At 46.3% G+C, this 25,678-nt stretch overlaps 1 protein-coding gene across 5 annotated transcripts in view; it reads left to right on the top strand.

Moving 5' to 3' along the window:
• The window catches only part of KIAA1549L (KIAA1549 like), a 289,877-nt gene extending 265,397 nt beyond the window's left edge, over nt 1-24,480 (top strand). For all 5 annotated transcript variants that reach the window (XM_066251226.1, XM_066251227.1, XM_066251228.1 and 2 more), the window contains 5 exons: nt 3,226-3,576; nt 12,404-12,501; nt 14,699-14,847; nt 16,434-16,585; nt 18,288-24,480. In XM_066251226.1, the coding sequence (XP_066107323.1) occupies nt 3,226-3,576; nt 12,404-12,501; nt 14,699-14,847; nt 16,434-16,585; nt 18,288-18,569 (1,032 nt within the window). In that variant the 3' untranslated portion in view covers nt 18,570-24,480. The remainder of the gene's footprint in view (nt 1-3,225; nt 3,577-12,403; nt 12,502-14,698; nt 14,848-16,433; nt 16,586-18,287) is intronic.
• The last annotated feature ends 1,198 nt before the right edge of the window (nt 24,481-25,678 follow it).

Raw genomic sequence — 25,678 nt, forward strand, 5'->3', positions numbered from 1 at the left:
CATTTGCATTCTATTCCATCATCTGTCTTTGCTTGTGTTAATATAAGAATAGCATTCTAAATTACTTACTGTAGATGTTTATTCACAAATCTAGACTTGAAGATTGATAGAAAACCTTGTTTTTTGACCTCGAACTGTAGCTACACCCCAGCCCTGGGTGGTAACAGGAAATGTTATTTAAAAATTTATTTATTTATTTATTTATTTTAGAGAGGGAGATGAGAGAGAAAGAGAAAGGGGGGGAAGAGCAGGAAGCATCAACTCCCATATGTGCCTTGACCAGGTAAACCCGGGGTTTTGAACCAGTGACCTCAGAGTTCCAGGTCAACGCTTTATCCACTGTGCCATCACAGACAGGCCTAACGAAGTGTTTAATCTCTTTTTTGTGCTTTCTGTATTTTTTATTTCTTTTTTATGGACATATATTAACTTAATACTAAAAAAAGTAAACAGATTTTTAAAATATGAAAAATAAAATTCTGACCTTCCATGTAGATTTTAAGGAGGGAAGGAGTTCCTTTTATGAATGAGTTCCCTGATGCTGTTTCTTTGTTATGCTCATTCTTATATAGTAGAGTGCTTTATCCATAGTCATTACATGAGACACAGGCAGTTGAATGCATAAAATAATAATGATTATGAGGATGACCAGCAGCTACTATTATTGTGTTTTTACCATGTGTTACTGCTCTAAAACCTTGACATGTATCATCTTATTTAATCTTTATAAAACCCTTGGAGACAGGTCTTATTATTGTCCTCATTTTACAGACAAGGAAACTGAAACATTGAAAAATTAAGCAACCCAACTGGTGGAAACATCTTTTCTGCCCCATTTTTTATCTTCTCGGCACACCTGTTAGGTCTGGCAGTCGCTGTGGTACCGCCTGCACAGCAGCGGCTTGGCTGTGTCACGTTAGCAGTCCCTATCTCTTGCCTGTGCACTGAGACTTCTCTGCCCCTGTCCCAGGGGACACCTGGGGGAGCCCATGCCACCCATCTGATACCACACAGATCTCAGAGTGCAAGGACAGTCTCTGGGGCAACCCTGGGCGGGCTGAGAGCCTGGGGGTGTCAGAGTCAGAGGGTAAAACTGTTAACATGCCCTGCCCATTAGTCACTTAGTAGCCATTTAGGTTATCAGATCAGTTATTAGAGAAAGAGAGAGAGAGAGAGAGAAAGAGAGAGACCACATTGATGTAAATTTTATTACAGTATATTATTATGATTGTTCTATTCTATTATTATTATTTGGGGGGGCAGAGACAGAGAAAGTCAGAAAGAGGGACAGACAGGAAGGGAGAGAGATGAGAAACATCAATTCTTCGTTACAGTTCCTTAGTTGTTCATTGATTGATTTCTCATATGTGCCTTGACCGGGGCAGGAGGGTGGCTACAGCAGACTGAGTAACCCCTTGCTCGAGCCAGCAACCTTGGGCTCAAGCTGGTGAGTCTTGCTCAAACCAAATGAGCCCGCGCTCAAGCTGGCGACCTAGGGGTCTTGAACCTGGGTCCTCCACATCCCAGTCTAACCCTCTATCCACTGTGCCACCGCCTGGTCAGGCCTATTTTATCGTTAGTGATTGCTGTTAATCTCTTACTGTACCTAATTTAGAAATTAAATGTTATTATAGGTATGTAGGTATGTATGTATGTATGTATAGGGGGGGAAAGCACAGTATATATGGGGTGGGCAAAAGTAGGTTTACAGTTGTTCATATGGAAAATAATACAACAATGAATAAATAATTTTACAAATATAAACTCTGTTTCACATACAACTGTAAAGCTCCTTTTGTCCCACCCTGTAGAGGGTTCAGCACTGTCTGTGGTTTCAGGAGTCCCCTGGGGTCGTGGGATACATCCCCCGTGGGCAAGGGGGACTATTGTCCTTAAGTAGTGGATGGAGAGCGGGGTGGCACACTGATCTGAGCCCGTCTGTCCTCGCAGAACTCGCACGTTCTTTCAGCCGACAGTGGGAGCTGCAGGCATCCTGACACGGTCATGGTGTAACCACACTCCCACAGCCTCACCGCTGGTTATCACAGAAGCCAGCATCAGACCACGATCTGCCGCATGCGAGGCCTTGTTAAATAAGCATTCATTAGCAGGCCAGCATAAGACAGGCCCTGCAGCCTGCTCCAGAAGCAGATGAGGGTCTCGCTCTCTGCCCGCTTAGGTGCTGCAGCTACTCTCTAAATGAAAGGTTCACCGGAGGAAGGCGGGAAAACATTCTAGATAGTGGAGCTCAGACTGCATCAGGCATCAGAATCTCCGGATGGGTTTGTGAAGGCGCAGGTGCTGTGCCTGCCCCCGGGCTTCCGATTCACTGTGCACCACACACCTTGACATCAGTGATCTAGGGGCAGGTTTTGTTGTTCTTTCTGAAATTGGCCTCAGGCAGCCAGCAGTTTGCTAACCAATGGCTGGGTCCAGCACCATTTAGACCAGTGGTAGTCAACCTGGTCCCTACCGCCCACTAGTGGGCGTTCCAGCTCTCATGGTGGGTGGTAGCGGAGCAACCAAAGTAAAAATAAAAAGATAGATTTAACTATAGTAAGTTGTTTTATAAAGATTTATTCTGCAAAACTTAGCGAAAATCCGACATAAAGTACTTGGTAAGTAATTATTATTATATGCTTTAACTTACTGTAACTCTGCTTTATAAATTTTATCAAGTAAAGTTACTTCCCTACTTTATAAATCACCATTACTGTGGAACCGGTGGGCGGTTAGAAAATGTTACTACTAATAGATACAAAAGTGGGCGGTAGGTATAAAAAGGTTGACTACCCCTGGTTTAGACAATTAGTCTAGAATCTAGAGTACCAACCACTGGAGTGTAGACGACAGAACACGCTAGATTCTTTTACCTGAAAGGCATAAGGGCAGAGAATGTCTCTGAAAGGTTTTGGAGAATACCATAATGTCATCAATGAAAAGTCATTTCTCATGGCCATTGTGCTCATTAGCAAAGCCTGTGGCACTGCTCGAGCCATAAATAACTGAAGTGCACACAGGTGGGGAGAGTGTGGCCTCAGGTACGATGATAGCAGACTACCCCATCCTGTGAATTCCCAGATGGGACACCTAGGATATAACTTAAATTAGCACATCTGTCCAACATCACATATCTAAGCGGAATATTTTAGAGTACATTACAGGCAGCATTAATGGAAAGGAAAGTTAATTAACAAATCAACGGCCATTTGTTTGATCCCACAGACTGAGCCTGAAATCATAGAAGAAACCAACATTGACAGAGTCAATGAGCCCCGGGGCTACGCCAGGTCACGGCAGGTGAAAGGCCACTCGGAGACCTCCACGCTGAGCTCTCAGCCCTCCATCGATGAGGTCAGGCAACAGATGCACATGCTGCTGGAGGAGGCCTTCAGCCTGGCGTCCGCGGGCCACGCAGGCCAGAGCCGGCACCAGGAGGCCTACGGCTCAACCCAGCACCTGCCCTACTCGGAGGTGGTGACCAGCGCTCCGGGAACCATGACGCGGCCCAGGGCTGGGGTGCAGTGGGTCCCAACCTACCGCCCAGAAATGTACCAGTACAGTCTACCACGGCCGGTAAGTCAGACATCCTGCCTGCCTGCTCTTGTGAAGTCAGTCCTGCCCAGGGTGTTCCAACAGGGGTCTCAGAGAGGGGGCTTCTGGTGCTGAGTCACTTTGGGATTTGGAGACAGAACTTTGCTGGACTCTCATCCCACCCTCCACCCGTGATCCAAGCCTAAGCCTTTCAGTCCTATGGTCATGGTCACGCAGGAAGCCCTTTTACCCAACTGTAATGCATTTCAGGATGAATGTTCTTTCCTATTATCCCTCCTGGGAAGGGCTAACCTCATTCTTTATGCACTGGTGGTTTCTTACATTTTGAAGTGTGGGGACTCATTTTAAATGTCAAAACACATTGCAGAGCCGCATGTTAGGGGTCCGTGTGGCCTGGTGATTCAGAGCAGACGCCCCGGAGGCAGGTGGCTTGACTTTGGATCCCAGCTCTACTAGTCACTGGCTTTGGCACTGGGGATGTTACTTAAATTCTCTACAGGTGCAATCAACAAGTAGACGCTATCTACTTCCTAGGGTTATTGTAAAGATTAAACAAGTTGATATGTGTGCGATACTAGAAGAATGCCAGGCACACAGTAAATGCTATAGAAGTGTCAGTCATGACTATTTCAGTTAGCGGCAAATGCGCTTCAGTATCGGAGAAAGCACCCAAACATGAAAGGCTTCCGTGATTTAGACAATACTTTTAGTTAGTTTGCATTTTGTTTATTATCATAGCATCTACACATATCTATTTTAAAAGGCAAACTTAGTTTTATGAGCCACAGCTCATAATAGATAATGCTTTGTGCATTTATAGGTTCCGCTTTTGTAGTATTTTACGGTTTGTCCCCAACCGTTACTCATTAAACAGTTATATAGCCTGTCATTGTGATATGTAATTACATAATAAAAGCTAACATTTATTGAGTGTTTCACTGTTGCTAGATACTGATCTAGGTGTCATGTGTATGTTAACTCATTTATTTTTTTTCCCCTATTGATTTGAGAGAGAGAGAGAGAGAAAGAAATAGAGAGACAGAGAGGAATGGAGAAAGAGAAGAATAGGGGGGGAAGGAGAGAGAAAGAGAAGCATCAACTCGCTGTTTCACTTAGGTGTTCCATTTAGTTGTGTACTCACTGGTTGCTTGTTGTACGTGCCTTGACCCAGAATTAAACTTGCCACCTCGGTGCGCCAGGATGACACTTTGTCCACTGAGCTGCCTAGGCAGGACATACTTAGTTCTTACTACAAGCCTCTGATACAGGTACTAGTTTTATTCCTATTTTACAGATGAGATTACACAGCTTGTTCAAGTCACGCAGCCAAAACGGGGCAGAACTGGGGCCCAAGACCATGTCGTCTGGAGCCAAAGCCCATATTCTTAACCAGCGTGCTTTTCTGCCTCAAGCTGTTACACTGTCATCCATATTATTTATTTCATTTGCAGTAGACTATTTGGAACAACTACGGGCTTGTAGAGCCTTGTGATAACCTCGAACCACCTTCCTTACTCCTGCCCAAAGTCCACGCTACACTGGCACTTAATACATTGCTGTTATGCTATGAGACTACATAGTCTGCACACTATTGTGAATTTCCTTATTGTCTCCTTTGCTCCAGAGCCTCCTCCTCACCCCCACATCTCTGAGTCCCTCTGTCTCTCTCTCTCTCTCTCTTTCTCTGTTGGTATCCTCTCTTACAATGTCATTCTCTAGTTTAACTTTTCCTGTCGGTAAGCTTTAGCAGAAGAGACCGAAGTTTACCTGAAACTGAACCTCTGGAGCAGGGGGTTTGCGCTTGGGTGGGTCATCATCAGTTCAGGTACAGGGTTTCTGTTTTGTCCATTCACCCCCGGGTGGTCAGATCCTGGGACTCTCACTCATGCTGATTCAGCTCAGTAAAACTGCCTTATTACTGAGACTACTAACAAACCAGTGATGAGAAGCCGACGACCAGCTGGGCCAGAATACTTCTCTGCTGGTCAATGGGGGTCTTTCATTAAGTAAATCCAATTTGGGCAAAGTAACCAGAAGAACTGGTCGTTCTTGACGTCATCTTTCTTAGCCTGCAATATGCAAATCCAGAGAGTATAATCAAGGAAGGAAATAGTAGGATGAACACAGGGCATCTTTTCTTCATTCTATTTTCTGAGATATGGATGGAATTAGGCAAAATTCTTAATATACTTTGTAAGCTAAAACAGAAGGCTTTAGGCGAATGCCCAGATCTTGGTAATACAACTTTGCCTCTGCTCTAAGGGAGCCTTGCCAGATATGTTCAAGAAGCATGGCTTTCCAGAAGAGTGTCAGCAACTCCGGGGCCACCGCGGGCCACACACCCATCAGTATAGAGTCCAAATCCTTTGTTCTGAAAACTAAAAACATTCTCACTGAATCTTATAAATCTATCATCTAATATACTTTACCATGATAGTCATATTACAGTTTTCTACTAATTGCCCACTTTTTTTTTTTTAAATTAGTACCCACTTTTATGGGAGAAGAAGGGATTTTCTCACTGAGATTTAGAAAACACTCTAATCTTATCACATATGGGGTAATGCAAAAGTAGGTTTGCAGTTATAAATATGCAAAACATGACTTATTCTTCTATTATTACTTATTATTATATTATTTTCCATATGAAAAACTGTAAACCTACTTTAGCCCCACCCTGTATACATTGCCTCTTAAGTGTCTGTCCCCTGGGAAAAGTTACCTGTATCCATTCCAAATTGGTTCACACAGACTTCAAGTTCATTGGTTCATCCTTCCTGACCTCCATGCATTGACCATGTCCTGGGATTTCTTTCCCCTCAGCCCAGAGCAGAATGGTTCTCGCCGCCAGCTCAGTGACCATAGCCAGTGACGACAGCCCTGAGCCTCAGATCCCTACGTCATAAAATGGTGATGACGAGAGGGCTGCAGGGAGGAGGAAATCCATATGAAATGCTTAGTACAGTCCTGGCACTTAGCAGGCATCCAGTACTTGTTTGCTGATATTAATGAAAGTGCTTTCTATGGTGCCTGGCACATCGAATTACTTGATAAATGGTAGTCATTAATATAAAAATATCCTTTCCTTTTCATTGGGCTTCACTAGTTATATCCCTTTCCCTCAACAGTTCTGGGGCTATATCTTCTTTTGTTCCGTGAAATTCCTTTCAGAGCACGTTCTGAGTGCCCCTTCTCAGAGTCCCAGAGAAACTGTGCTTATGTTTAAAGATGGTTTTCATAAACAACTGGACGCCTCGGGCTGGAGGCTGGACTCCGGGCGTCATGAAGAGATCTGGGTTTCAGAGAGGAAATCTTTACAGCCAGGATGAGTCTTTGAACCAGTGACAGGCAAGAAGATTCCACAACCCACATCCGTTGTGCCTTGGTTTAACAAAACCACCCAAAAATTTCATGGTGGGACATATAAAAACTTAGATGGTTCCATTTGTCATAATTTGGGGTGGCAGTTGTACCAAGAAGGGCAAAAACATCAGCAGGATATACGTTAAAAATGAAGTCACCGCCTAATCAGGCGGTGGCGCAGTGGATAGAGCGTCGGACTGGGTTGTGGAGGACCCAGGTTCGAGACCCCGAGGTTGCCAGCTTGAGCATGAGCTCATCTGGTTTGAGCAAGGCTCACCAGCTTGAGCCCAAGATCGCTGGCTTGAGCAAGGGGTCACTCGGTCTGCTGTAGCCCCCCGGTCAAGGCACATATGAGAAATCAATCAATGAACAACTTAGGAACCGCAATGAAGAATTGATGTTTCTCATCTCTCTCCCTTCCTGTCTGTCTTTTCCTATCTGTCCTTCTCTCTGACTCACTCTGTCTCTTCCACAGGGAAGAAAAAAATGAGGTCACCAAAAAATAGAAAAGACTTGGGAAATGACACAACAGGGAGAGGGGCCATCCAACCAGAGCAGCATCAGAGGCAGTCCTTTGTTATTCAGTTCTCCATTCTCTGCTAACAACACACGTGGCCCCTATTTTCCTGAAAGGAGAAAATAGCTGACAATATATAGTAGAAATGATGGTTCTCAACCTAGGTTCTTGTCAAGCCCCCTTGTGCTATAATAATGAGGAGACCAATAGAAAAGGTGGCAATTTAGGATGAGAACTATGATTATTTTCCTGCTTCCCAAAAGGAAGCGCTTTGAGCTCTGCCAGAAGATAATTGGAGGCTGGCGGTTTTAAATGCACGAGGCCATGCTGGTGGCATTTATGTCATGAAAAAGATTACTGCTGGCAGCTTGGGATTTCTGCACTGCGTTTTAGGAGACTCTTGATTATCTTATTAAACCTGTGAAGATTGGACTTGATACCTAATGACCCATCAGGTTTTGCTAGCGGCCATAAAAGGTCTGTGAAAGTGGAGTGGAACATCCTACCGCCTTCCTGTTGGTGTCAGAGTGGGGCCTTCCAGGAAAGGCAGCCGGCCAAGACCTCTTCCTTCTACCGTTACTGGAGGCTTTACTCTGGAACGAACAGGATTCATAATAACAATAACAACAGTTGCTACCTATGGAGCTTCCTGTGTACCCGATGCTAAGCTAAGTGCTGGGTAGAGGTTATCTCTTATTGTCTAACAACCACCCAATGGGGTCAGTATTACTCTCCCTGTGTACTCAGTGAGGACACTGAGGCTTCGAGAAGCAAAGAAACTTGCCCGTGGTTACACAGCTATCAAAAGAGAAACGCGGCTTGGGACCTTGAGCTATCTCACTTCAGAGCCCACGCTCTTTCCACCCCCCGGGCCAGGCTCGCCATAGGGATGTCCTCCAGGCTCTGAGGACAGCTTGAATCTCCAGGACATCAGTGCGATCTTCTCATAAGGAGGTTTGAGGGGATTTTGTCTGTTTCTATCATGGCCCCCCTGTAAGGAAGATACGTCTGTTAGGATGAAATTGAGAATTTTACATTCTTTATTTTTCTCCTTTCCCCTCAAAAATAAAACAAAATAAAAAGATTCCTCTCTAAACCTTTGCTAATGATGAAATAGGCAGGCGTATCAGGTCTGAGTTTCCATCCACTACGTTGAAGAATGGCTACATTTCTCAGGTCTGACCAGTGGTGGCGCAGTGAGTGGAGCATCAGCTTGGGACACTGAGGCCCCAGGTTTGAAACCCCGAGGTCGCCAGCTTGAGCACAGGCTCACCAGCTTGAGTGTGGGGCTGCCAGCTTGAGCGTGGGACCATCGACAGGATCCCATGGTCACTGACTTGAGCCCAGTGGTCACTGACTTGAGCCCAGTGGTCACTGGCTTGGAACCTAAGGTCACTGGCTTGAGCAAGGGGTCACTAGCTTGCTAGAGTCACCCCTCCCCAAACCCTATCAATGCATGTATGAGAAACAATCAATGAACAAATAAAGTGCCCCAACTATAAGTTGATGCTTCTCATCTCTCTCCCATTCTCTTTCTCTCTAAAAAAATAAAAATAAAATATTTTTATTCTTGTGTTTTTCCAAATCAAATTTGAATCTGTTCTGAGTTCCCATCTGTCCAGGTAGATGGGGAATTCAATCAGTTTTAATTAAGCTTCCTTCATCTCTGGCTATACCAAAGTCATTGGCGGTTTGATGAAGTTAGATCACTGGGTAGGGTCTACCCCAGGCACTGTTCGTGGGGCATGGCCCATCTCTGCAGAGTCACTGAAGGTGGGTCACTCTGTCATACCCGGGCCAATCTGAGCGGGGATCTTTGCCTTTGTACTGCTCTGAGAAATTCTTTTTGAAAACTGAGTACCTAACATCTGGCAAATACATGCCCCTCTAAGTGTAGAATCCTCATTCGAGTGAGTAAAAACCTTAGTTTATACAGGAAGGCTGCATGGGAAGAGAAAGGGAGGGAAGAGAGGAAGTCTGGAGAATACTTAGTTCAGCCCACACTCTCAGGTGTGTAAGACACATAACTTTCTGCATTTTTATATAATCTTCTCCACATGCCAGAACTTTAACCTCAGTCCTTTCAGGGTCTCCCACCATATCCCTGGGTTAAGTTTGTTTGTGGGAGGACCTACAGAGCCCTCTACCATGCCACCCTTAACTCAGATGGCCCTTAGCTGAGGCAGTGTTCTTAATTGGCTGCGTGGTTTTGGACAAGTTAGTTTACCTCTCTGAGGCTCAGTGCCCTTTCTGTTAAGGTTTCAGTGCCTCCTGTGTTCTTCCCAGCTCGAGTCTTCTATGATTCCCAAGGCCTTGAAAGCCCCAGATAGTGTTTGCTCGGTAGCTCGTGGTGAACTGGCAGAGCTACCAGGATGTGAAGTTATCTATAGCTCCCTATAGCTCCCTGTGGACTTGGGTGGCACTTGCTCTGCCTGGGGTAGTATTCCCTGGTCAGCACAAGCAGTGGAAGAGGCACCATGCAGCAGAACCCCGTGTTCTCAACGGGTATGGAAGATTGGCACACCCACTCTGAACTGGACAAGGACCGCCAATGAGGGCAGGTTGGCATTGGCACGTCAGTCCTCCTTCCCCCTCCAAGACCCTCAACCTGCCTCCCGCCGCAGCCCCCTGTGGCTGTGACCCCTGTAATGCCACCCTTGAAGCTGGGTGGATGCCCATGCACAGGAGGGACCAACACACGGTGGGTCTCCCCTGGGCTCACTCTCCACCGGGATTGCTAGAGGGCTTGGTCCTGACCACGTCCCGCCTACCTCCCCAGGGGGCTTGGTCCTGACACACGTCCTGCCCACCTCCCCAGGGACATCAGGACTGAAACTCAGAGCAGGCTCTTCCCACCTTCTTCCTTTCTACTTTACAACCAAGCTTCCCACCCCAGGGTGTCCTACCCTAATCCTACCCAGGCTCCTTCCACCTCAGAGACCTGAGACCTGTTTACAGAGGCTGCCTTCAGTTCTGAGTCTCTGAACTGCTTTTTAGCCAGAGGGCCAGATCCCAAAAGATGGTGTCCTTGGTCACCAAGTTGGGCCACGTGCAACTGGGAATTTGGAACCAGGCAACAGTTTTGAGTAATAGCTTCCAAGGGGATTCCAGTCACCAAGCAGCCAGCAGGGAGCCAGGTTCAAATACATTAGAAGGGAAGCCGGAATTAGAAGCCAGGAGGACTTTGAACCACGAGGAACCTGCATGGGGGACAGAGGACACTGTTGGGCAGAGGACTCAGGTTGCCTCTGCTTTTTATGGGGCCCCTGCAGCTCCCCTGGGGCCCTGAGGATACAGCCCAAAGGGGTTCTGACCTACTCTACAGACTTGCTTTCTACCTGGAAAAATCTTCCAAAGAAGGGAATTCCATTGGTACTTGTCAAAAGTTCAGAACTTGTAACCAGTTCTTTTGGTGAACTGCTATAGGACAGCCATGGGCATAGGAAGCTTTCTCTTGGCTGGAAACTATTGACTAGAGAATAAGCCTTCTAAGAACCAGGGACAAAAATAGGTTGTCTGTCTCCTCTACTGATTGTGAAAGGACAGAAGAGAGAAGAGGGACTGTAAACCCCTTTCTCTATTTTGGGAAAGGTATGTCCTTATGTACCTTCATTGATAATAATGGAATACAAAGATGGAAGGACATTCAGGACAATGCTTTTCAAATTCTCAGCAAAACTGTAGGGTTCAGGGAATTCCTTGGGATGTCATCATGCAGTTAAGTGAAGGGCCAAATTTACTGGGTACACACACACAGACACACACACACACCTCAGCAAACTAAAATAAAACTAAGAGCTAAAACCAGAGCTGGAAATGGTGAGTGGTAAGCAAGTACGAAAGGAGGCGGGACTCCTTGAGATTTCCCTTACATCTTGCAGTTCCCACCATGCCTAACAGGCATGTTTTATGCAGGGTCTAGTTGTTCTTTACGGGGTTGGCCCTGACGAGTATGTAGTGCGCCATAATGCTAGAGGGAAAGGACTCATTCACTTTTAAAAATTCTGCTTATGGAGTCCGTCTACTGCTGCTTTTTGTCCTGATGCCTTCCATTTTAAAGTCTTGTGACCTCAGTCCTCAAGAGATCTGGCAGCCATGATACCTAAGGAAAGGGATGGATGAGACGCAAGTGCCCCTTTGTCTTCCCAGAGAGCATGTCTAGATTTCCTCTTGCTGCGAAGGCTGTGGCCTGGCTCTCTGATCCTGTCTGTCACTGACCATTGTTCTCTCATCCCCTCGAGTGTTGATTGAAGTCTTCACTTTCATGACAGTTCCAAACCTTTTTCTATGAGTGAGCTTTATAGATTGCAAAATACTTACACAGTCACTGACTTGCCTGATCTTTGCAGTACACCTCTGAGCAAGGCACCTCTGCTCCATTTCAGAAGAGGACACTGGGTCCCGGAGGGGTCACCTGACGTGCTTAGCGATGTACAGTCTATTCATCAGCAGACCAGGCCCTCCACCCGGACCTCCTGATACTGAAACCCATCGCTTTCCTCCATTAAACCTTACTTCCATGAATGAGAAAGGAAAACACAATCAGTGGTTGGTTCATTCATTCATTCATCAAATATTTATTACTCATCTTTGATACACCAGGTCTTGTTCCAGGCGCGTGGATACAGCTGGCAACCAAGTCCCTGTCCTCAGTACAGTCTAGGTGGTGGCAGATAATAAATAAACAAGCAATATTAAAAGCACACCAGGGAGAAGGAACAGCATGTACAAAAGCCCAGGCGCGAAAGAATTGGCATATTCAATTGCCAAGAACACCGAGAACAATTGAAGGACTCCATGACCGACATGGTCCAAGCAGAGGGGAGAGTTGTAGGAGGTGAGATAGAAGGGAGGTTTGGCAACATGTTAAGGACGACCTAAAGGGAAAGGCTGAGGAAGGAAGAAAAACCTGCCTCTTGGAAATTTGCTTCCCTTTTCAATAAGACGATCTCTTTGTCTCTTTCACAGGCCTACAGGTTTTCCCAGCTTCCTGAGATGGTCATGGGCTCTCCCCCTCCGCCTGTACCTCCCCGGACTGGCCCCGTGGCTGTCGCTTCTCTCAGGCGGTAAAACATCCCTTTCTTTGCTCTGTTGGAAATATTCGGAAAGATTTCAGTCCTGTCAGGTCCCCTGACCCGACAGACTTCCTTCGTGCCATGCCCATCTCGGGTGCATCGCCCGTCCAGACAGCCGTGTGCCTGGGGCATGCAGAGCACCAGGAAGGAAGTGGTGGCCATAGAGGGGTAACCGACTTTCTTGTCATTGCAAAGGAAAGTCCGATAGAACCCACAGTTGAAGAAAGCCAGTGTCAACTGCCCCATACCCTGAAAGCCTCATCTTTGAGCTTGAACATCTGAAAATTACTCCAGCTTCGGCTACCACAACAGCTGCCCCAAGTTTGGGTGCCTCCAGAAGTCCTTTTGTTATTCTGGGTAGTGTCTGAGAGGCCAGGCAGCTGTGTGTCTCAGCACTTGTGACTTCCACGAGGGAGGGGCTGAAAACACATGAACTCAGCTATGTCATTGGGAATCATATGACCAGCATTCTCTTTGCTCTGTAATATAAAAACCACATTTTTTTTTTATCAAGATAGGCAGGAACCACAAAGGCCATGAGCCCTGGAGAGGTTGAAATAGTCATTCTGTCCAGGACTGGTAGAAACAGCTGGTCCCAGGGGTACGTACAGGCCACTGCCCTCGCCTTCCTGCCCCAGCCTCCCCACAACACACTAGTCACACCCTGTCTGTGGAGCACAGGCTTGAATTTTGTGAAAACAGTGAAGAAAAATGACTTCCCCTCTGATAAACCCCACCCTTATTTCCAGCGGTTTAGAATACTCAGCTGTGTGTAGATATCACCCCTTGGCCCAGCCAAGCTCAGGGTGGGGTGAGAAGCAGCGGAACGGGGTTCTATCTAACTTGCCAACTTGCTGTGTAACCCCAGGCAAGCTGCTTCACCTTTCTGGTCCCTGGGCCCTTCCTTGTAAAATGAGGGCAGTATCCAAATGATCTCAGAGGCTCTGGGACTCCTCAAAGGGGACCGAGCATATGGCGCAGAACCCAGGAATCCTCCTGGGAAGGGTTTTCTGAAGAACTCGCAGATGTTGGGAACAGTGCGAGGGAAGCCAGAGCTGTGGGAATGAGCAGGCCAGAGGAGGTGGGAGGGAGAGAGAAAGCAAGGGAGACCCCCACTTCCCAGCCTCCAGCACCCCCCTCCCTGGGGAACAGTTTAGGGCCTCTCACTCCCTCCTGAGGCTTCTGGCTGGGCGGGGCTCACACCCACCATTTGTGGTAGGTTTGCCCAAGGCCAACATCTGTTTCATTTCTTCTCTCAACCAGCGGTCTCCTCCCATGTCCTTCCACACTGTCTTCCCTCCTGGTCAAATATCAGTGGGTTACTGGCCTGTGGACAAGCCCAGAGGTTAAGAGCAGGGAGGAACCTTGGAGATGGCGTCATCCACCCCTCTCGGAAACAGTGGCTCAGAGAAGGAAGGAAGCAGGAACCCAGGCCCTGCCTCCCCACCCAGCTCCTTTGCTGTGGCTCTGCTCTGCTCCTAAGCGGTAGCCAGTGTAATTTTAGGGCAGCCCAGAGTCTGTGGAAGGGGAGAGAGCCGGTGACTAAAACACCTTTTATAATCATGGGAGAGGCAAGGCTGAGCCCGGCTGCCCTCTTCTTCCGTGGCTTTCTGAGCACTAAGTGGGAATATGATGTGTTAAATGGGCCAGATTCTCTGCTTGCCTGGGACAAAAAAAAAAAAAAAAAGTATCATTGATAATGCCCAGGAAGTACTAAAGTGCTTCTACGCTCCTGCGCCTGGAGCTTCCCAGAGTCCCGGGCTCCTAGCTTCCTGCCTGCAACTACTCCTCCCCAGCCCTCCGGAGTCACCGTCTGGTGTCAGCAGGAGAGAGCTCCCTCGCTCTCAGACGGAGCCTTCTCATTGGCTGCTGCTGCTGTCATCGCCTCCCAGGTCCACCATCCCCTGCTAATACCCAGCTCTAATTGTTTGGCTTAATTTTACGTGGAAATTAAGTATGATACTCCTCAGAGACACAAGAGCTACCTTCAGGAGGGCACTGACCTTGACTATCCAAAAATGTTTCCAGCTTGAGCCCCCACGATGGCTGTTACCAGTCTGGGCCCCATTTATTATTTGGGGGCAAATCCAGGCCGGAGAACCCCGCCCACGTGGGGCCTGGAGGCTCCTCCAGTTTCCTAAGGTTTGGGTCCCGGGAAGCAGCTAACGTAGCCCCTCTGCCCGCCCAGGTCCACCTCGGACATGGGCAGCAAGTCCAGGATGGCCGAGTCCGCCGGCCCCGAGGCGGCCCAGCTGCACGACAGCGCCTCCTTCGCACAGGTGTCCAGAGGTCCGGTGTCTGTGTCGCAGCTGGATCAGTCGGCTTTAAATTACTCAGGTGGGTAAGAGGGAAAAGCCTGCAAAATGCCCGCTCAGCCCCGGCCCCATCCGCTCCCTCCTCACGCCACACTCCTCTTCTACCTGCCGGCCTCAGGAAACCAAGCTACTGTTTCTAGAGAACTAGTGCTTTTATTTCTTTTTTAAAAAGTTCTGAAATATGACACAATTTTTTTTTTTTCTGAAGCTGGAAACGGGGAGGCAGTCAGACTCCTGCATGCGCCCGACCGGGATCCACCCGGCATGCCCACCAGGGGGCGATGCCCTGCCCCTCTGGGGCGTCCAGAGCCACTCTAGCGCCTGAGGCAGAGGCCACAGAGCCATCCCCAGCGCCCGGGCCATCTTTGCTCCAATGGAGCCTTGCTGCGGGAGGGGAAGAGAGAGACAGAGAGGAAGGAGAGGGGGAGGAGTGGAGAAGCAAATGGGCGCCTCTCCTGTGTGCCCTGGCCGGAATCATATTTTTTAATACAACTATGCTCCCCCATCTCATCCCCCTTCTCCCCAGAGGTAATCACAGCCCTAAGTCTTGGGCAGTAACGTTTGCTACATATGTATGTATATTCAACAGCATAAATATTAGCAATTTTAAACCTTTTTTTATCTCATGGCACACATAAATTAATCACTAAAATTTTGTGACACACTAAGTTATATATTATATTTTCTGCCAATTGGGTAAAAAAATAGGTATAATTTCTATTCATTTACATCGGACAATCTAAGGGAAAAGAGGTCAGTGCCCCTGATTAAATAGTTAGGTATTGCATGTTTTAAAACTTTTTGCAACACATCAGTTGAAAACTGCTAGTATATATTCATGCTTTATATATTTTACTTCTACATAAATGATACTGAGCTATACATTTCCTTTTGCACTCTGTTTCCTTGGCTCAACATCGTTTTGAAGATTTCTCCAGGTTGCTGGATACATACAGATCTAGTTCATTCATTTAAACTGCCTTGTGGTATTCTGTTATATAATACGCCACAGTTTATCCTTACCCCAGTGAGGGACATATTGGTTGTTTCCAATTTTTCATCATTACAAACAGCGCTGAAATGAACACGGAGGTCTGTACTTGCCCTGATTGGTTTGTAAGTTTATTCAAACCTCACCTTTTAGGCTAAAGCTAATAAGCACCCAGTTGTCAACACTTAATAAAGCATTCGCTGTGTCCAGAAGATTCACCAGTGGAATTACTCTTTTAAGTTTCTTTTCTTGACTCTTTAAGAAGCCCCATCCTCCTGGCGGAAGGAAAAGCCCCGGACACCGAGTTGTCCTTTGCTGTTATCAGCAGGTCTGAAGTGTTGGGATGGGGCTAGAGAGCTGGTGAGGCCTCAGTGAGGGGAGCTGAAAGTTTCAGTTTTCTAGAAAGACAGGTCTGAGTCTTAACAGATCATGCCTTTCATACTGACTGGGCAGGTGAAGTAGGCTGAGGCTGCAAGTGGAGGTCTGCAACACACACACACACACACACACACACACACACCCGTTACCAACTCCCCGATTCTAGCTTGTGCAAATGTCAGCCAGGCGGGTGGGGTGCTGGCCTAATCTCTCCCATCCATCTCCTTCCTCCACGCCAGGTAATACGGTGCCGGCCGTGTTCGCCATCCCGGCTGCCAACAGACCAGGCTTCACCGGCTACTTCATCCCCACACCTCCCTCGTCCTACAGGAACCAGGCATGGATGTCATACGCAGGAGAGAATGAGCTTCCGAGCCAGTGGGCCGATTCGGTGAGACCCTTGCTGACTCCCTCACAACACGAACTGCTTGACCCCTGTCAGGGAGGAAATGGGTGAGAGGTTGAGACTGAGTGTTTTGTTATCTCAGCCCCCCTTCCACCAACCAGGTGGCTTTGAGCCATTTTAAAGGAGATGTGTGGTATGATGAGTTGGCCTTTGACAGGGGAACTTGGTACCTGCCAGTTTCTACCTCTTCCTAGCAGAGCAGCCTTCATTAAATACATTCTTACAATAACTACCTTTTGGGGAGTATTTTCTATGTGCTGGATGCCATGGTAGATATTTTATTTATGTGATCTTATTTAATCTCCACAACCGTCCTATCAGATAAGTATTATTATTCTCATGATGCATCCCATTTTGCTGATGAGGAAATAGGCCTACTCTAAAGCCATACATATTTTGTAAGGCACCGTGGCCAGAATTCAAAACTACATCTGTCTGGCTCCAAAGCCTTTTTTAAATTGTTCCTTTTAGCTTTAAAATTCTGTAAAAAAAAAAAAAATTTAGACGAAATACCAGAAAATGAAGTGTTAGAAACTCAAGACTGAATTACTTTGCATATACCTCCTGAAGCTCTCTGCCCGACTTTCAGCTGAGGACTGTCTTGCCATCGTCCCCTGGTTTTTTCTGTCTTTACAGCTAGAATTATATGGCACAGTGGGCCTGGTCTCACCCGGACCAAGGAGGGGCAGCAACTAGGTGAATCTGGATATTCACTCCCAAGCCTGTCTTTGCTTCACCTGTCAAGGGCTGCTAAGGGCAGCAAGCAAACAAACAATCAAACCCAAGGGGGGAACCCAGCATATCAATGCCCCACTGCCTGTGTAAGATCATCCACAGGCTGCTGTCACTCCAAGCTGACCCTGAGGGCCCCCAGAGCTGTAGTCACGTTAGGGTTTGGTCTCGGCATTTGAAATCCAGGGCCTGGCTCACCTTTCTCACTGTCTAAACTCCTGGGCTCCGTACTGTCCACCATTATAGGGTTCAACTCAACCTCAGTGTTGGTGTTTATTCTGATTGTAGTGATGTCCCATCTAAATGATGTCATCTGGGATGTTCTTCCACATATATTAATTTTTCTGATGACCAAAGCTAAAATATTTAAAAGTACATGCCATTCTGCATTTTAAAAATTCTGGAATGAATTCTATCCTCCCTTTTTAAAAGGAAAATAGAATTTAATTTGTCTTTAGCAATTGATTTGACATCATTATTATGCCTCATCATATTAAAATGGCATTGTAAGTTGGGCCTCCAGTGGTCTGTAGGATTACTGCCCCAACAAAGATCTCTATAAAGTACATGTACAGTAATTTTTGAGTTATAGCACACACACACACACACACATATATATATATATATATATATATATATATATATATATATATATTTTTTTTTTTTTTTTTTTTTTTTTTGCTGGATTCTATTTATATTAAAAAGGTAGCCAGGTAGATTCAGATGCAGACTCAGGTACATTCTCACCGGCCTATCCAGTGGGTTCAAATGACCTATTTTCTAACCAATCTGATTCCAGGCTTTGCATCTGTACAGTGGTACCTGGTCTTCATTTTCCTTTGAATCTCTTTCCTTGTCCTCAATCCCCTCCTGCTTCCAGTAGCAAGTGTCTCCTGTGACTTGAGCCCCCTTCCTAATACCAGGCCCCTCCCCTCTCTCCCGGCGTCCTCTGCAGGTCCCGCTCCCAGGGTACATCGAGGCCTACCCCCGGTCACGGTATCAGCAGAACTCTCCCTCCAGGCTCCCTCGCCAGTACAGCCAGCCGGGCAGTTTGCACCCCAGTTTGGAGCAGGCCCCTGTGCCCTCCACGGCAGCCTCCCAGCAGAGCCTGGCAGAGAACGACCCGTCCGACACACCCCTGACCAACATCTCCACGGCGGCCCTGGTGAAGGCCATCCGGGAAGAGGTGGCCAAGCTGGCCAAGAAACAGACGGACATGTTTGAGTTCCAGGTCTAACGCCTTAGACCATGGGACTTCTACACTCTGAGGAGACAGTCTTCAGATTTCTCTAGCCTAATGTGTTGGGACTTGAGGCACAGACAGGGGTGAGTTTTCCTCATCCTTAGTTTCTGAAAAGATGAACCATGGGGCTTCTTGGGAAACAGGGGGAACTCTTGAGTGACTGGATTCTCGGCTTATTCAACTGATTGTATAAGTCAACAGGTCCCTGCTTGGGATCGTGTGTTGGATATTCTTATCTCCAATGTTTGAACTGTGGTTGTATTTCCTTATGGAACGTTAGTGAGAGACACTAGCTAATCTACAGATTTCCGTCCAATGCACATTTCAATGAGTCACCGGAACGTGGAGAACATAGTTCTGTCTTTGGTGACCCCTGCATGTTAACTCTGTGTCTGTGTTAAAGGCAACGCAGGTGTGTGATTGAGCACCAGACCATACTCTCTCTCATTCAGCCATGACTATAACCGTTCAAATCACCTCCAGTCTGTAAAGGAGACACTGACTCCAGCCAAGAAACTTGAATCCTCTTTCTTTTAAAGATTCATATTCAAAGTCAGATGCATCAGATGCTAATCAGCGCTGTCAATGACTCTACCTATAAATAGTTCTGATGCCCCCCCCCAACTAATTAAACAAAGGCCAAGAAAGAGAAAAGAGAAAGAACAGTTGATTGTGTAGACAGGTTTTTGGAAAGGTGTTATTCTGGAACTAGAATACCCTGCAAGTTGGGATCTTACTGCAAGAGAAGTGGTGCTAAGAGCTTTTAGGATCCTACAAAAGAACAGTTCTTGGTGGAGCTTTTTCTTTGCCCTGTAATGAAGGTAGCCTGAGAACGAAGCTTCTCTCTCTTTGGGGCTAACAGATGCATTGACTTTTACAAGAAAATCTCTGTCTCTTCAACAGTGATGTCCAGCCTGGGCTGCCACGTGATACAAAGGAACTAGCGATGGATGCCTGCTAGAAGCAGGAATAATGGATTCCCCTTCTCCCCAGCCTGCAGTCTCTGTTTATAGAAGCCTCTGAATGTAGAAAATCTCTTGATTTATGTTTAAATGTAAATAGCATTTTTAAAGTGTTGTATAAAGTTAGCCAGTCTCCTCCCTCCCCAACCCCTCTGGTTAATTGGCGCTGGAGGACGTTTGTAGAAATGGCAGAGCTGCTGACCTTGTGAGGGTGATGTTGCAAATCACCTTCCCCTGCCCTCCACCATGACAAGTTGGCCTCCAGAGCTCTGGGTGGGTAGGGTCTTGCAGCCCCGAGGCACCTGCCGCAGACTGTCAGCGCAGAGCAAACAGCTGTGACTTCACGTGGCCTCACCAACTTAGGCGCTGAGGGCTCATTTCCTGTCTGTTGGGAGAACGAGGTCCTGTCCTGCCTTCACCCAAGACCCATCTCGCTTCAGCTGTAACACAATGCCCATCTTTCCATTTTCTTCATGAGTTTCTTTGGTCTTTACTGAGAGAAGGTGGAAATTTAAAAGTTGAGAGAAGAGTAGGAGTGGAAACTGATTAGAATGGGAGACTCAAACTGTCAAAGCACAGACTTTTCAAAGAAGCTGTTTTTATTTCCCAATGGCAAATTGCTCTTCCTGGGATGTTCCAGAGGAGATGCATCCTGGAATCCCCAAACAAGTCTCTCGTTCGGATGATAATAGATAGTGTCTTTTGGTATGCTGGTTGATCTTTCATAGTGTTAGCTTTTTGTTACTTAAAAAAATCAGCTATAAATAAAATGTATTTTTGTAATTTCCACGTGTATATATGGTATATTTCTACCAATGGCCAGTTGTTGTAATCCAAAACCTAAATCAGCTTGCAAAACACTGTGGACAGTGCAGGATTTTATTGACAGATTAACACAATGCCTAAGTCTATCCAAATTGGTATTCAATGCACTTGAATGAACAAAGAGCCAAAGAAACTCAGCCTTTCCATGCAAATGGTATGAGTCTGATAGTCAGCTACATTGTCCCGCCTTATCAATAATATTAATATTTCATCAGTGCAATGACATCAACCCAGTACTTTGTCTACTTGGTGAATGCCTGAAAATACTGTATGTGAGAATGAAGTTTTAAGACCTTAGTTTAATTAAAATATATGCACATGCTTTAAAGATCGTGTCCAAGCTTTGGATGTGCCAGTGACTTACAGAGAATGAGCCTACAGCTCCAGCTTGCTAAGAGGGTGGAGAAACAAATTATTGTGAATTTACAGAACCCATGAAATCGGAGTGAGTCAACTGCGACAACTAAAAATGTAGCATGCTTAATCAGACAGTCCCTTAAGCTAGACACTCCCAATTTAAGAAAGTATATGGAAGGAGAACCTTAAATTGAAAAGAGGTCAATCCGTTCGTGTTTCCCACCCATGGGGAGACAGCTGCCTTTGTTTAATATTCAGTGACTAAGATGAGGTCTCTTCTCTGAAGAGTCACCTGACCTCATGGAGGTGACAGATACCTGGACAGCTTGCTCAGAGAAAAGGCAAATGGTCAAAAGTGCCTCGTGGAAGTTAAAATAGAGTTCCATGACAGCCCTGAGGCTTTGTGTTCCTCATGACCCTCCAGACAGTTGGAGAAGACACCAGGACCTTGGTGACCTTGGAGAAGGAAGCAAAGTCCAGAGAAGTGGAGTGACCTGCCCAAGGATTCCAGCCCCAGCCTGCTGATTCATGATCCAACTTGCTTTCCATTTCACCATGCTGCCTGCACGCTTGTCTATGGTTTCTTGAACTAAGCTAAGAATTTGAAAAAAGTAGACAAGGGTCATAAGAGACATTCCCTACGTTCTTGTGAAGGAAAAAGATGATTGCCTATGTAAAGAACTTCAGACAAAGTGTATAGAGGACAATAAACATTTTTTGGAACATTTTTGATGTGAGTTTTCTGCATTCTGAAAAGAAATGCATTTCCTTTTTTCTTCTAGAGAGTGCCATCAAGGAAATGGTATTCTCAACTGCTGTTCAAGACTAGGGGTGTAGTCCTTTCCGAATGCCATGGGTCCAAATGGGCCATCAGGGAGGCCATGACAGCTTGTTATTGTGAGATAGCAGATTCCATGCTCTGCACTGGGGAGGCAATCTGGTGGTGCAGGAAAAGTCTACTGTATGCCCTGGTACCTGTGATATCAGATGTCGGTGTTAACTATGGAGCAGGAAGTTACCCCTTTCGTTGTGTGCTATGGACTGAATGTTGGTGCCCCTCCCCTATCAATTCATATGTTGACGTCCTACCCCTCAATGTGATGCTATTAAGAAGCAGGGGCCATGGGAGGTACTTAAATCATGAGGTGGAACCCTCATGAACTGGATTAGTGCCCTTATGAAAGGCATCCCCCAGAGAGCTCTCAGGGGACTCCTCTGCCTCTGAAGATAAGAAGTTGATAGTCTGCAACCCAGAACAGGCTCTCACCAAATCCCTACCATGCTGGCACCCTGATCTGAATTTCCAGAACTGTGAGAAGTGAATATCTGTTTTATGTAAGCCACCAGTCTGTGGTGCTCTGTTAGGTGCAGCCTGAACTGACTGAAACAGGGTGGATTATGTGAGAATCAATTCTCTGGACCAGAAGAAGTTATATGGTACATTTATTGACTTAAGGACTCAGCAGAAGGGCTTATTTCTTAGCAATCTTGATGGAAAAATGGATAGGAAATTGTTAGATTTGTGATTAAAAAAAAAAAAAAAAACTTCTAAGATCACAGATGGAGGAGGAGAGGAACTTAAATATCCAACTAGAGGAAATACTTCTCTAGCAGGCAGAGATTAGGGAAATGGATCAAAAGATAAGCTGCTTTTTCCCCCTACATAACATACAGTCACTCAATGTTTAGTTACTAAAATGACAGATATTATCTTAAAAAATTTGAGAACAAAATTTAAACTTAAACCCTTCCTTCTGTTGCACACCAGAAAATAGCTTGGACTTCCCTTACAAAATATAGCCAAACACTGTGAGGGAAAGACAGTAATTTAGCTTGGAGCAGTGACCAACCCTGATGTAAGTGATAGAGATTAAATTCTGCCACTGGGACAATCTTAGATGTATCGCAGCTGAGGAATTTTGCAAGGACTAGAAACCCAATTCACACCTGCTGATTCACACTTTCAGAGGTTGACTGAAAGGTACAGGGTATAGGGTCATTTCATAGAAAAACAAAACAGCTCTCATATGGGAAAGGGGTCTCATGGTCTCTCCTACTAGATTCATCTCTGTTTCTCTCTGCGTATCTGCTCAGTCCTATTGCTTCCCTGGCCCCCTGGCTTTCTGTTTTCTCATTGGTGGGTTGCAGTTGAAAATCTACCCTTGGATCCTACACAATCTTTCCTCTTTCATTCCTTCCTTCTCTGACTACCAGCTCTGTGCCCCTAGGGCAAATTCTTGAGTCTGCTTGATCCAGTTCATCTGCCCATAGATCAGGAGATCCTGGGTTAAGTGTCCATCCAATCAGCTATAACCAAGGAGGCTGGATCATGTAATATGATCATGGACCCCTGGACCAGCCCTCTTAATGAGGGCTTTTGTTGGGGGGCTAATACCCAGAGGAGGGAACATAAGTGGACAGGCCCTTCAAAAGGAACCTGCTATGGACTGGAATTGACCAGTACTCCTGGATGCCGCCAGCAGGTAAGCAGTCCCAGCGGACACTGCCACAGACAGCGTCCTTGATTTGCGCATCAGTGAAGAGTGCATGAGCTTGAAACCTTGGCACACTGGCCAGAGCTGCCGCAGACACTTCCTACCCACCACTAGTGCTATTCATACTGCTGCTGGGTCTAAAAGTGATTTCTGACCGAGGCCTAGTAAGCATAATGTCTTGCTCAGCAGACAATAAATACTTGTAAATTGAAATGCATGATCTCAGCTTAGGTGCTATTAACGTGGCTCACTGCCACACACTTGCATGGATGAGGAAACCCATGGGCCTCTCAACAGAGTCTTGTGAAACAAAATTGGTTTCAAAGGACATGGATATTCCTGTGGCCCTGCCCTTCCAAATATAATAAGGTAGTGTTCCTGAGAATTGAAATGCCTCCTGATTTCTCAAGGTGAACTGTGACAGAATACTAGCCTGTGGTAAGTACTGACCTGTAGGGCATTTCTGGAAAGGAATATTTATGAAATAGAATGTACAGTGCCAGAAGCAAATTCTTTTAGAGGATATCAAGTTGCTTTGATTATGCAGGTCTCAAAAATGGGGAAATTTGGGATGTGCCAGAATTTGTCAAACCCACACTTTGGTGAAAGCCATTATCTAATGAAATTTGGAAATTGATTATTTTTATTCTGTAACCTTGGCCAGACTTTTGTAAACTGTGGAAGGATGCCATCAGTGTATTTTATATAAATTAACCGTGGCCTCACCTTATTTTCTCCACATCTGATGTCTGAACTCACCCCCAACCAACATACAAAATGAGAGAAGGTTTGTAGCAAACAATCAGAGGAGTATCATTGGTCTGGGAATTTTGAAAAAGACAGAATAAATGGTCAAGGCCTTCGTCAACTCACTATAAACCAGTCTCTGATTCCCTGTCTGTGAAATGGGTATGACAACGTCAACACTTCCTACCTGTGGTGGTGGTTGTGAGGGGCATGTGGCATTATAGAAGTGAAAATACAATGTTATATTCTATAAAATGAAAAAAGAAAGACGTTCCTAAGTTCGGAAGTGCCCACGAAAGCCGGCCTCACCTGGAGCTGCGTTTCGCTGCTGTTGTCTGTGATTTGAAGGAGATGTAAGTGTTTATACAGGAGCTTCTGGGTGGAAAACCCAGACTGGCGATTCCTTACCAACCACACGAGACACCTTGGGCGGAGACGAGTACTGAGCAGGAGCTTTGACTGTAGCTGTTGTCATTTAAGGCTTTGCTTTCTAATTAACTTTGTACACCCTTGGCCTCTGCTGGGAACAGAGTGTTCTTATGCTGTCAGATTTTTTTATTGTAAAATAAAATGGCAAAGGCTTTCATACCCCAGAACCTGCCTGCTTCTCATTCTGCCTCCACCAGATGGTAAGATGGAGTCCCCTCCACAACCCAGCTGCCCAGCAGGGCCTGCTGAGTGTTGGTAAAGAACGCTCTCAGGCTTGGCAGGCCCCGGGTGGTCTCAGAAGCCATCCTAACCTGGAGCATGAGCCGACTGGCCACAAGGGGGTCACTCCTGGCTATTCACAGGTCCCAGAGAAGCAGCCCGGACTTGCAGAGAGCTTCAGCAGAGTAGGCTCCAGCGGGGACTGTATTCTTGGCGCCAAAGAAGCCTATGTCTGCCCACCTGTCTTTCTGAGAGCATGAAGAAGTCCCTTCCAGGTTAGTGACTTCCAGAGAAACCAGGGATGACATGGTATGGGACACAAACTCCCGAGATTACTTACCTCTCCTAGACTCCCAGCAGTCACGATGCCTGCTTTACTTTCAGCCCTATCCAGAGACCATGTATTGTACCCCATGCCCAGCCTCTGGCCTAAGCTGAGTGAACAGGAGAGACAGCTGACTCAATAGCTACACACATTCACAGGCTGACCAGCCACAAAAAATGGGGCTCAGCACATAGGGCGAGGCCAACCGGATTCTCTATAGGAAATACGAAGAAACAGTCTCTTAGCAGCAAACGTTTAGACTGAAGTCAGTGAGGCTGTGATGGACTGTATTCAAAACAAAGTTCTAAAAAGGCAGAGTATTGAAGAAGTAGCTTTGAGGCCAAGAAGATCTCAAGTTATAGAAAAAAGGATCGGTTCCCCATAATGAAAAAATACACAAAAACCAAGTCAGTGTTTCTCACCTGTGACCTGGTGGAGCCACACCCCATTGTGGCTTCTTTGAGACTCAGGAGGCTCGGCAGCAGTGCAGTGTGGTCCCCACTGGAGCCTACTCTGCTGAAGCTCTCTGCAAGTAGTTACGGAGGCACTTAGAGCCTGAAGGAGCAGTTTTGTAGTCCTTTGTATATTTGGGCTCAAATATACACCAAAAATGCCCCCCAAAGCCACTGTCTCTCTGCAAGGGTGAGGAATACACTTGGAGGCTCCACACAATGAATCCGTGGGACTCCCCACGGGGTGGAGATCAGGACAGAGAATAGGGCCCAGGAGCTAAGGGGTTCCCTG

The sequence above is a fragment of the Saccopteryx bilineata genome, chromosome 1 (genome assembly GCF_036850765.1).
Source record: "Saccopteryx bilineata isolate mSacBil1 chromosome 1, mSacBil1_pri_phased_curated, whole genome shotgun sequence".
Taxonomy (NCBI): domain Eukaryota; kingdom Metazoa; phylum Chordata; class Mammalia; order Chiroptera; family Emballonuridae; genus Saccopteryx; species Saccopteryx bilineata.